General features: G+C 43.3%; 1 protein-coding gene across 6 annotated transcripts in view; it reads right to left on the bottom strand.

The window, feature by feature from the left end:
* Positions 1-1,030: 1,030 nt before the first annotated feature.
* The window catches only part of COL14A1 (collagen type XIV alpha 1 chain), a 127,120-nt gene continuing 114,918 nt past the window's right edge, over positions 1,031-13,232 (bottom strand). For 2 of the 6 annotated variants that reach the window (XM_040546971.1, XM_040546970.1), the window contains exons 46-49: positions 4,397-4,474; positions 3,302-3,457; positions 1,852-1,944; positions 1,031-1,758 (exon numbers count right to left, since the gene is read on the bottom strand). In XM_040546971.1, the coding sequence (XP_040402905.1) occupies positions 1,619-1,758; positions 1,852-1,944; positions 3,302-3,457; positions 4,397-4,474 (467 nt within the window). In that variant the 3' untranslated portion in view covers positions 1,031-1,618. Of the gene's footprint in view, positions 2,503-3,301; positions 3,458-4,396; positions 4,475-13,232 lie in introns of all 6 variants that reach the window. The other 4 variants (XM_040546969.1, XM_040546968.1, XM_040546973.1 and 1 more) reach the window with 2 other exon arrangements.

Below are 13,232 nucleotides of genomic sequence, written 5' to 3'. Positions count from 1 at the left end.
GACTGCTGTGTATAATGCAATGACAGTTTTGTACTTGGGTGCCAGGACAGCCTCTGCTAAATGCACATGTGTACCTGTAGCTATACCCACTTCCTCGATGCCGCAATATTCTGTACGGTGGGGTCATCACCAAGTTATCTCATACTTTTCACCTTGTACAAGAAAGTGACAGGAGATACTGGTGAGCGAACTAATGGGGAAAAAAAAGAAGCAGGATAGAATGGGATCTAGCTTCAAATTGCCCTGGGATATATGCAGCCAGGGGCAGTGCTGGTATAAATGCTTCGTGTTACTAACGAGGCTGATTTCTAGGCCAGAGAATTTGAGATTAACACAGTAAAGGTATGCAGCTGTCTCAGCACCAGTATCTCGCCTTCCTCATAAGCTATGAAGGCTTCTGGCAGTGACCAGAAGCAAAAGCTGACATCTTTCCCTGCGGAGCTGAACCTGAAGCCCATTGGGGCAAGCAGGAACACAGTCCTGGGAGCCACAGGTCAGCCTCTCCATGTCACTGTAGGGCTGGATTACAGGTACTCAAAATCTATGACTTCATCTTAGATGTATGTATGTTTTTGAGCTTCTACTTTAAAACCTTCTTTGTTGCTTAGTCTCAGTAGTGTTGTTCAAAGCTGTTCAGTGTATCACTGTAAGATTTGTTTATCTGCTTTAACATTAATTGCTTTGTTATCCTCAAGCAGTTGGGTTGTTTTTTCTCTTTTGCTCATCATCAGATGATCCAAGTTGCCTCTGCAACTGTTCCTGCCAGTCTTTTGACTTTGGCATGTTAATATGCAAAAATCTCCGCTCCACAGATGGTACAACATCCTTATCTCATATTTATTCTCACCACTTCATATATTTTAAAAATAAGGCTAATATTGTTTCAACTAAGTGCCTGTAACCTTTAAAGTAAAACTGTCACACAACTGTTGAGAAAGGGAAATGTATTTTCTTCTCTTTAGGTTCTGTCCCCTGAAGATCTAGACAACTGTTCCAAGTTAAAAATCAATCAAATATAAAATTAACAATATAAAAGCTTGCCACTTTTATTTGCATACAAAACAGAAATGAAAGAGGTTCACAATAAATTATCAGTGTACTCCCACAGAACATTCTTGTGTATTTATATAATGTGGGTTAAAAAAAATTGCATAAACATAAAACTTTGCGAAAGGGTAATAGCTGGCTTTAAGGAAACCTGATTATGCATTGTTCTTCGGTGAATTTAGTAGGGTTAATCCGCTAGTAAAAGCAACTCATCCAAAACTAAGAGAACAGTGTCAGCTGGAAAATCGTGGATAACAAACATGGACCTTCCCGAATGGTTCTGTACAGCAACTTTACCAGATGCAGTTTTTTAGATACAGTTTGAATACTGTATCGAACAGCACTCTGGAGAAAGATCTACAAGTGATCGTTCACCATCATCTAGCACCAACCCACTAACATACTAAGTTTCTGGCATGCAAGATAATCACCTTTATTTTTTGTGTCAGCTGGTCATGTACATTTATTTTCCTTTAATATAAGAGCTTGTAAACATCTTCCGTGACAGGTCAGGTACCAGAACAAAGGGCCAAATATAGATGCACATAAAATGTTTCCCTTTCTGAACAGTTCATTGAGAGGGCTTTTTTCCATTTGCCTTTTTGTGTACTGGAGTCTTGACACTTCTCTTGGCTATCTTCCTTGTGAAGCGAGTAATTCCCGGGGATCTCAGTTCAACGGCTTCCATCTCTTCTCGAACGGGAGTAAACTCTGGTTGAGCAAGATGAGGTGATGGATAGGAGGACTGGGAGTATGGGGACGGTAAGGGGTAGGACCCGTGAACTACATACGGCTGTTGCTCACCATCATAAAGGTCCTCGGGGTCATAGATTTGGTAGGAGTTATGTGGCAACTGCACTACTGGGATGTCTTGATCGGTTGGCTCACCATATCCACCTTAACCCACCACCACCAAGAGTATTCATATGGTTAACACAGGAGAAGGGGAGTAGAAAATTAAAGCATTCATTAGGAAATTGACAGATATATATATACTTTTTTATATATAGCGCGTGTGCATATATATCATCTTTAAATACACATTTTTATTCACATAAAGGAACAGTGAAAACATTTAACAAAATTAATAAGCTGGAGCAATTGGAAACCCACCAACAGACAGCCAAGTTAGTTGGAAACCACCACCAAAATTTGTCTCATGTCCAGTTGTAATACGGTGCTTATTATACACTGCACAATCTGCCTGCTTTAGCTTATTCCAATTACGGGCTAGAATATATGATTAATGGGCAAAATGGGTCAGGCAATAACTTTTAGCAGTGCAAGGAAGCTAGGTGCGTGTACAGCTGCCAGTAAGTTCATTAGTGGTAGTCAACATCGTTGATGGAAAGCACAGAGAAGTTCAGCATCCATATCTGACCTTCAGCCAAATGAGAACTGAACCAGAATGAGTCTTTCACCTTCTGGATTGGTAGCCATTGTAAGGGATTGGGCCTTCGAACAGGAAATGAACAACAGGGAAGGGAAACGAGGAGGAGAGGAGAGGAAGAGACGACAACAAAAACATTCACGTGAGTAAAACGTACGAATCAGTTCACGGGCAGATTAAAATGTAAACGTCAAACAAATACGCCCTATGCATAACATTTGTAGTAACTAGTAATTTACTAAAATAAATTTCAATTTTAGGTTGGACAACACCACTTTTGGTAATTGTGTTAACTTCCTCCCATGGCCTTTCCGTGCTCTAAGAAAAAGGAAAGTAAGATATACAGAAGACTTAGAAAGAACCATTTTCTCCAGATTGTTTCACTTGTTAATCACGGACACGTGCACCCCTGTTTCAGGTTACACTATTACAGGTTTAGTAACGTTCATGCTGTCATGCCATGAAGAGGAAGTGGAGCAACACGTTTTAAAAACTACAAATGTTCAGCTCCGCTGTCACGAACATAAGGAGAAGGGGATTCAACACACAGAGCGTTCAGTTGAGGTGGAGCAGGCTCGTGGACTAACACAAAGAGGTACAAGACAAAAACCCAGTATGCTTCATCCGTTTCACAGGCCTGAATCAGATGGTGGACTCTGCTCACTGCTGCGGGCACCCCTGCTCACTGCATGGCCCCACAAAAAGCAGCAGCGTTGGACATGCGTGTTTGTACGGAGCCAACTGCATTGTGGCGCAAGGTTTGCCAGTAGCCTCCATCTTACTTTGGCTGTTAGAAAGACACGGTCCTTTTCCTCGCCACCCCACCTCTGAAACCAGGGGCGGCTCCGACCGCAGCCTACTCACCTCCCATGCCGTACCCCGCGCAGGAGGAAGGGTCGCAGTACCCCGGGGGGCCGGAGGGGCCCTGTGAGCCGGGGGGCCCCGTGTGGCCGGCTGGGCCCCGTGGGCCCGGGGAGCCAGGGGGACCCGGGCTGCCAGTTCGGCTTTCTCCTGGAGGCCCTGCGTGAAACGGGGAGATAAACACGTGACTGGCATCTTGTAACGGCAGCGAGTCCAGGCCGCCTTGGCAGCGCTGCAGGCCTGGTGCTAGGAAGAAGCAGCACGGAGAGCACTGCGACTACGTCCAGGAGACAGCTTGAGCACGGGGGCTGCACCTCCCTGCTCCAGCTCCCCCAGGCACGCCGAGGGAAAGGCTCCAGCCTTTTCCCTGCTCCTGACAAGCCTCCGCGCTGGCTGGTGCTTTGTCTTCCGTGCCAGAGACTGCTTTTAGCCAGAAATTTATACGAGCGTTTCTAGAGAGCAAATATTTCACCAAGTGCCAGACGTTTGGGAAGGCGGCTTCATGGGGGAGGACAGCCCTGGATGCCAGCATGGCTCTCCTGTCCACCCACTGTTCCAGTGCACCCTCTGGGTGGCACCGTGCCTTGATAGCAATCCTCTAACGAACGAATAGCCTAACAAAGTCAGTGCAAGTTTATGCATCTTTCAACAGGATTTGAATATCACTCTATTTTTTTCAGGAACTAAATATAAATCCCTTTGATTAATGTGCTGAATTCACATACATTTCCATCTCAAGTTACAGTTAGGTATGGCCTTGGGTCAATGAGGAAACAAATGCAATCAATCCAGATTAATTTTTACCTACCAGACGCTATTTCAAAAAAAAAAAATACTTAGAACATTAAAAAGGAGGGTTTTGGAGAAGCAATTTATCACGGGGAAAAGGAAAATTCTTGTGTGACTGATGACATCACCGCGCATCACATCACAATGTCATATCACATAGTAAAAACTTTACAACAGTGAGGGGCCTAAATGACAGCTTTTTCTGCTGCATGAGCCTTAAAAGTGGAGGGGACAGCCCTGAAATTCTTAGGTGCCTTGCAAAGGGGTGAAAGCGGTGTAACCCAGCTGCCCCAGATGTAACAACTTTACCTGTAGATCCTGGTGGGCCTCGGGGTCCTTGAGTTCCAACACCTGGATTGCCTTTTTCTCCCTTCTCGCCCGGTAAACCTAAGGAAACGGTACTCATCAGAGCCACATCCTGCACAGAGCTGTGCAATGGTTATTATTTAACCAGGGCTGTGGTTCCATACATTACTTCTCACTTAAATACAGATGGCAGAGGAGGAAGGAGGTAAAATAGAGAACTATTTGGTTCCTTTCTCCTCTCTTCTCCAATAGCCTCTCAAGGGAATCAGTGTTCCTGGGGTCTTAAGCGTGGATTCGTCTGGGTGGTTTACAAGGGCACAGACCAGTTTCCAACTGCACTTCCTGCTGGAAGGCTGCTTCTGGACTATGCCAAGGTACAACGATGGTAAGTCAGAAGAATAGTCAGAGCCTCACAAAGCTGTCTGTAAACTACTGTGCAGCCCAGAAAAAAATCAGATTTTTATTTTTTTTTTTTTTAATGCTACAGCCAAATTTCCTTCAAGCGTTCACCCACCAAACAGTGGTTCATCACAAGATGGTTCCACAAGAAAACTGAAAGTTATCATCAGAAGGCCTTAAGCTGCTGAAATGCAAAAAAGTCTCAGCACAGCCAGAATCTGTCCCCCAGTTGAAGCCCAGTCTAAGAGCTTCGCAGTCACAAAACTTGACTTTCCAACACATGGTGCCATATAGTTGTGTTCATGCACTTGCTCATGGCCCTGAATTTCTATCATTGGGGCTGATCTGTGAAGACCACAGATCTAGGAATCCAGGAACGGCAAAACATTCTTCCAGCTTTCCATCTCCTGCTCCTCTACCACTATGGCATCCTATAAAAACACTTCAACATGCAGCAATCACAATGAGCGGTGTTGAACTGAAGTAGGTGTCAAAACTACAAATTCCAGACCCTGAGTTTCCACCGGCAACTTGGAAACTCTCATAAAGTCTGTGTTTGATTTGGATGGTTCAGAGACACAAAACCCGGGCTGGTTGTGGGACCGTCCCATTTTCCAGACCTTCCAATGCTGGTAATTGCTCTCACTGCTTCACAGCTTCCACGCTTTCAGAATGAAAGCCAGCATAGAGCACCTTCATGAAAACAAAGTGGACAGAAGAAAGTGCTGCTAGCCTCGATGAGGCACGCTCTCCGATTTCAGCTGACTGGCCTGCTGCCTTCCCTTCTGCTCAGGTAGCTGCAACATCTACGGAAAAATATCTACAAGGCACCTCCTGGGTGACTGTGTCCAGACTCTCCTTTTTACAAGGAGCCGTGTAAGATTTTTTTCCTTCCTAAGCCAATTTCTGATGGATGCAAACAGGAACAAGCTTTAATGGTGAAAGATTTTGCAATTAAAACCCATCACTGACAATGCATTGCTCTCCTCGAGTTTGTAAAATAAGGGTCTGTGGGAAAGCAATCTGGTGGTTCTGTGTTTGTCTCAGGTTGGTTATTGGGCTTTCGATGGAGATATAAGAAAAGAGGGAGTGGGTCCCCATCTGGCCCCAAGAAAAGGAGCTCTCCTGGTTCCTTGGCAGTTGATACCAAGACCTGAAATAGGAAGGGAGGCAGGGAAATCCCTGTTTCCTGCAATCCTGCAAACCCCAGCTGAAGACTTGAGAAGCACCAAGGCCTCCCACGCAGCACCCTCTGGGACTGGACAATCGGAATTCACACCAGGGAGGGGATTCAGGATCCCCCAGTGAGTTCTGGGTCTGCTGCTGAACGTGTGGCCTCGGGGGCACTGTATCACATAGCGCAGTCACCTGGAAAACACAGGCCTACCTCTGCAAGTAGTAACTCTGCTGAGCTCCTCATTTTTAACCAAAGCAGGACAAGCTTGTTCTTACCCTACAAGGTTTTTTTGCCACTGTTCCAGCACAGTTCAAATATTTTCTGTTTCCATTTTGTACCTTCTGTTTCCTTTGATTACATTTTTTTTTTTTAATGTTCTTGGTGACCTGTTAGTTTTAGGCCAGAAAGATGAGGAATAGCTCTCTAGCCTGATTGCTCAAAAATTTACCATGGAGAGGGAGACCTTGTTTCAGACTTTATTCAGACTTGGGCCTATGAGAACTTCATGAAGTTCAACTAGGGCCTGCATCTGGGGCAGGGCAATCCCAAGCACAGATATTGGCCGGGTGGAGAATGGATTGGGAGCAGCCCTGAGGAGAAGGACCTGTTGGTTGATGAGAAGCTCAACATGAGCCGGCAATGTGTGCTTGCAGCCAAGAAAACCAACCATATCCTGGGCTGCATCAAAAGCAGCATGGTCAGCAGTGTGAGGAGGGTATTCTCCCCCTCTGCTCTGCTCTCTTGAGACCCCACCAGGAGCACTGGGGCCCCCGGCATAAAAAAGACATGGACCTATTAGAACGAGTCCAGAAGAAGGTCATGAGGATGATCAAAGAACTGGAGCACCTCTCCTATGAAGGAAGGTTGAGACAGTTGGGGTTGTTCAGCCTGGCAAAGAGAAGGCTCTGGGGAGACCTTACAGTGGCCTTCCAGTACCTAAAGGGGGCTACAGGAAAGCTGAGGAGGGACTCTTTGTTAGGGAGTGTAGGGATAGGATAAGGGTAATGGCTTTAAACTAAAGGAGGGTAGGTTTAGGTTAGATATAAGGAAGAAATTCTTCACTCAGAGAGTGGTGAGGCCCTGGCACAGGCTGCCCAGAGAAGCTGTGGATGCCCCATCCCCGGAGGTGTTCAATGCCAGGCTGGATGGGGCTTTGGGCAACCTGGTCTGGTGGGAGGTGTCCCTGCCCATGGCAGGGGGTTGGAACTGGGTGGTCTTTAAGGGCCCTTCCAACCCGAACCGTTCTGTGATTCCAGGACCTAACGTCCAGAACACAGAGGAATATATTCATCAAGCAGAGCAACCACACGTCTCCCAGTGGTGGCAGTAAGTGAGAAAGGAATACAGCTTCATATTTCCTGAAATGATGCTCTAACCATCCAGTCACTGGAGCAGAGGTGGAGAGGAACTAGCACCAAGCTCTATTCTCTCAAGCATTCTTCACATCTGATCTTCCAATTTTCTATCTTGTTCGTACACAACTGCTTTCTTTTACAACTAAATCAGTTCCCACCTGGCCTTTTTCAGGCAGATAATGATAAACCTCTGGCCAAACTGCAAGATTACTAAAACCTAACTGAAGGTGAAAGGGTCTTAAGTGTTTAAATTACTTAAGCATCTTGAAATTTGCCAGCATCTTTTCTTCTGGGATTCTTAGCGATGTAACACTTAGGATTCCTGTTCTCTGAGAGTGTCCTCCCAGTTCAGGACAAGCCTCCTGCTTGTAATCTAGCATTTAGTTAGAGCACAGACTGCAGTTTCAAGCTGCAGTGCTATTCAGCACCTTTGACAAATGACTGCACTGCACAGCCTGTGGCAGGAAGCAGTCTTAGGTGGCAGAGATGCTCTAATCCACTTTTATAGCACTGAGGGAACCTGCCAAAAAACCACATCGTCTGTGATCAGCAACTGAATTCCACACATTTTAAAAATGACTTTCTCATGCAAACCTCTTGTCCTGCATTCCAAATGCAGTTTCCAGACATTTAAAATTTGCTTAGCCCCTTTAAGCACATGGCGAGTGTCCTCTGTTGCAATTCTCTACCTTTGCTGCAGGCTTTTAACAAAGGCAATTCATCTAGATTGTCCCTTTCCCTACGTGCCCTGTAAGGAAACGCTGGCCGTTTGCAAAAGGCACTGTGTGTGTGTGGATTGCTTTGATCATAACAAGACTGGCCCATGATAACCATCTGGAATCTACACAGATATTTAGTGCGATTGTTTATCCAACTTTATGATAACATTAAACGGTGACCTCAAAAACAATTGCCACAATATTTTCAAATCACAGCCCTCCATGCACTCGGTTATTCTTTACACACACAAGTACACGCATCCATACACGATGTTCCCAGGAGAAATTCCAGTAAGCAGCGATAAAAACAGAACAAATCCACTTGGGCTAATAATAAAAAGCTTGTCCTGGAACACGTTATGAAGCTCTTGCACGGGGCAAACTTTCTTTGAAATCACATGGATATCCAGTTGCTAGAGCAAACATACTGGAGTACAAAACACAAGTTTGCTTCAGGTTTCTTTCAGTCTGCTTTCCAGAAAAGTTTACCCAAGCAGAAGAGAACATAAACACTGAAGCAAGAATAGCCTGGTCCTAAGGCAAACCTCACATGAGCTAAAATCAAGCACTCTGAGAGCTCCACTAACAGGCTTCCCACCAAAGGTCTTCACTAAGAGTAAACAGATTCACAGCCCTCTTGGCCATAGTTAACAGCTCCCTCCTATCAACGGATATTCAGACTTCACCCATTTCTTTTTACATTGCCCAGAAACGACATCACTCTCCATGTTGGTTACTCCAGTGGTTAATCACTGGTAGGGATAAAAGTATGCATCAAAAATTGACATTTGGTTTAGGGTGGCTTCAAATCCTAGTAACTGTTTACAGGTTCATGCTCTGGACATACTTCAACAATACCGGCCATCTCCCCCCCTTCAAGTTAACTGGTTCTTTATGTCTCTTTCCTCGCCAAAATAAGCAATGGCTTGGGTTCAACCCCAAGGAGATCACAAGCAACTGAAATCAATTATTTCCAACTCTCTGCTAAAGATCTCTCTGATAGCATCAGTTATTAAAAACAAAAACCAAGATCATGAACACATTCCCTAGCAAAGAAAATTAAATGTCCATGGTTTCTCCACGAAGACAAACCTTAGGTATTGCTCTTTAAGAGAATATTGTCATTTGGGAAGAATTGCATATACAGTAATTGAGAAAAATTAAACTGGGACCTAAAATTCTCCTCTTTTAAAGATGCTCAGTTGTAACCATAATATATTATAACACTACGTGATTTTTTTTTTAATCCAGATGAAACTAAAATTGGAAATAAAAATATTTGACTCAGCTGGCAAAAGTTCCATTTAATTCCATTAGAACATCACCATCTGAACCACAAACATGGGGCGTTTAATAACACGTTTAACTAAACTCCTCCATATAAAGCCAGGAAGCGAGTACAGATGAAGCTGTACTTGAGCATACTGACTTTCCACTTGAGAGCTTGGGTATTGGTTGTATTTTAGTAACAGTGAGATGGAGTGAGTAGCCCTAGGTTTTGTGAATCACTTCAGGACACATGATAAGGGCAGAATCCCACCCAGTGGCAGGACAATAACTGCATTTTCACAGCATTTGGAAGCTAGAAGTGAATCAGTGTAACCTTTACTATGGATTTTACATTATTCCTCAAGGTTCAGAAAACCAATGAAGTATTATAAAAATACCTGAAAAAAAAATAGAAAGAAATTGTACTGAATCTTTGCCTTTTTATATTATTTTGCAGAAGTTGAACTACTTCCTGAGCACTCAGAAGCCAGACACTAGCTATTTAAGTCCCAGTTCATACACACAAAAAACAAAAGCTGTTGGAACTAGCTGAAATAAAAATAGAAACCAGTGCTGCGAACTAGTTAAAATAACAGAGAGGAGTACAGTGAATAATCAGTTTGGATGTATTTTCTCCTGAACTCCTATATTTATGCAAATATGTAAAACAGCAAAATTCTAGTAGTTTATCTGGGATTATGTATCATAACACATAAAACAGCAGGGCTTCCTTAATCTTTAAATCACTCATTCAATGGTCTGTTGGGCCACCACTAAGATGTTAATACTGCTAACAAATATATATAGGGGTTTCCAGAGATGTTTCTGCTCACGTTATTAGAAAACTGAGTAACAAATGCGTTACTGTGATCCCGATCCATTCACTGACGTCGACACAAAAGACACTGCGAACTGAATCTGTCAAGAGAATGACTTATCCTCCTCGCCGAGGTGGTCTTTCTTGGAATGACTAGCTCAGTGTAGTCCTAGTGAGAGAACACATTCAGGAATGGGACACCCTGGACCTAGAAGTTCAAGGGGAGGTTTCTAACAGAACTCAAAGACACTCTCTCGATCCAAGTCTCCGTCCAAAAAATCTGATTAACGCCTGGCAGGCTGACAAGGTAAACAAGGGGAAAGAAGCTATTGGCCGGGCAAATTAGCAGGGAAGTTCACTGGTTTCAAGATCTTCCACTGCTGACATTTTCCAGTAAAGCTCTCTTTGGTGCCTAATTTTGAAGCAGTTCCACACCGCTTTCCGAAGTCCCCACTTGTCACGGACCTGAACTGGATGGGTGGTGGGCAGGAGAGGGAACGGTGAGCATCCCCCCACTTTCTCTTCCTGCTATAACACCTTTCTGTTCAGTTCAGGGCCAGTAACAGGTTCTTGCAGCAATTCCAACAGCCCAAACTCTGAGAAAATACAAACACCCTACTAGATAAACAAGTGGGTCTTTTTTCCGTTCCAATGCCTATTACTCTTTAGCATGCTCTGCTGACACTGCTGTCACTGTTCCAGTGCATTTTCTGTATTAAGGATGGAGGCTGACTTCTCAGAGCTGCTAATCTGGCACTGCTCTTGAACATTAAGTTAACCTCATATAGAGCCAAAAGCTGGTGACATCAGTGAAAAGAAACACATTGTTCACAAAGACTCCAAGTGGCTGGCTGGAGATCTTCACAACAGGACTATAAATCAGGACTTGCAGAACGAGTTAAATGCAAACAGTGCTTCAGAACACAGCAGGGGGTGATGGGTTTCAAGTCCATTTACCCTCCTCTCTGTAGTCACTGGGAACTAAAAAAAACTTCCGTCCGGAAGCAGAGCAATTTTTATTTGTTAATTCACTGTATATATAACTAAGAATGAAGTGAGAATTGGGAATGCACAAGAAACGTCCAATCAATCTCCTCAAACATGAAGGTGGTAAAAATAATTTCTACTTTTTACTGCTTTGGTTTGGCGTTAGCTTAGAGCAATCCCTTAGAAAAAGACTATGAAAATGTCAAATTAAAATGTTTCTTTCTGTTAAATAAACTGCTATTATATCCATCATGCATCAATCTACAATTTCAGTTGCTTCTGAAGAAATTAAATCCTCAAGACTAATAGTTAATCCTTATTTTTTCCTAGGTTCTGAACAGGCTCCTTCCCCTTCCTTCCAGGTTCTGTTCAAGGTTGTAGTTATGTGAATGCCCTAAAAACCGTCCTCACTCCAAATAAACTAGCTAATTACTTTGTATTTAAGTTTACACATAGATTCTTCATTCTTAAAACAATCTTCTTCTAAGCTATAAATATAGCAAAACACTAAATTTTTGGCATCACACTTCAGGAAAATCTGCAGAGTTCTGGCTGACTGATTATATTTCTCGAAGTATGCTCGATAAGAGCTTGCTCTCTACCAAGTATGAAACTCCCCACAAGCACGACCTGCCAAAATCAGTCCCTTCTAACATCAATTATCTATAGAGACAGGAAAGTGAACACAAAAGCCACATTGAAGTGCATTATTTTGTTATAACGACCTAATATTCTTTTTTAACATGCTTTTACTCTTTCTGTACTCATTCTACTGCCAATGTTGTTTCCTCAAGATGAATATTACCTACAGCAGGTTAGCCCCCACCATGTTCCATTTACGTGACTGTATCTATCACTCTGTGACTTCACGGCACTACAACACACAGGTCTGGGCCTCAGCACAACAAACACAATGGGCAATGCGTGCTAAATGCTGGATGGGTTTCCCTTTTTATACCCTGTGCTTTTGGTTCCTCCATTCCCCAGTAAAATATTTTGTGTGCTTAAATGGTTCCTGCCTGAGAAGCGATTTAAAATACGAGTATGACTATGAAAGTAGCTACCCTGAGATCTGCATTCATTCTTTGGGTCATCACTTTTGAAAACAGTTCCTAACTTGCTGCCTCTTCCAATTTTCTTTCATCCTTTCCCCTGCCCTCTCCTTCATAATTCTTTCCGGACAGTGTCTTCTCTCAGCTGGAGCAGACAGCACCACGACTGAGAGGCCAGTACCCAAAATCTTGCCTCTTTTTTACAGAAGGTAATTAGAATTATGGTCTTGAGGAGAAGAAAGGACCAAAAAACTCAAAAGGGTCTACACAAAGACTGTATCTTCAAAACAATGCTTTAACACTGGCCGTCATGGCTACTGTGAACTAGAACTACTGAGTTCCTGAACTGAAATGCCTTCAAGACAATTTGCTTTTAAATGTCCAGTTGGCAGATTTTGTAACAGCAACTCCAGTTCATTGCTCCTGAACATCACATTTGTCTCCTGGGTTTTTGGTCACTTCCTTGTGTGAGGGTCTTCAAAGCACTTTCACAAACAAAGACTCAGTGCTACCTCTGTGAGGTTTGTGCTATGAAGAGCGCCAGGGTTGCACTGAGAGAGTAAATCAAAACATTGAATTGTTTCTTTATTACACAGTGCTGGAGGAGGAAAGGAGAAAGGGATATAGCCTACAAGTAAGAGTATAGAGAATTCTTGTACATGAACAGTTAATTGTATTATTTCTCTGTGATCTCACCATTTCCTGTCCTTGATCCCCCTAATCCCTCATAAACTATGAATTTTTCCCTCTTCTGACAAACTTGCTCCTTTCAAACTACCATAACTCAGAAATCTTCTGATGGACATGTCCCAAGTTTAGTAGAAAAGCTCAATCTTCCTGCAACACAAACCTATCAGTTTTGCAGCTGATCTTCACCAATAGCTCCTTTGCCTATACTTACAAAGCTCCAGCTTACTGCAGAGTCCTACTATGATGCAAATGTGGCGTGCATAATTAGATACCACCAATATTCAACAGTAAAGGCATTAAACCTGTCTGATCCTGTCAAATCACACATTACCTTCATGACTAGAAGCTTTCATTATGGTCTGTATTGAGCTCAG

The sequence above is a fragment of the Cygnus olor genome, chromosome 2, assembly GCF_009769625.2.
Source record: "Cygnus olor isolate bCygOlo1 chromosome 2, bCygOlo1.pri.v2, whole genome shotgun sequence".
Classification (NCBI taxonomy): Eukaryota; Metazoa; Chordata; class Aves; order Anseriformes; family Anatidae; genus Cygnus; species Cygnus olor.
Note: the sequence above shows the minus strand (reverse complement) of the source record. Positions and strands in the feature narration are given on the sequence as shown.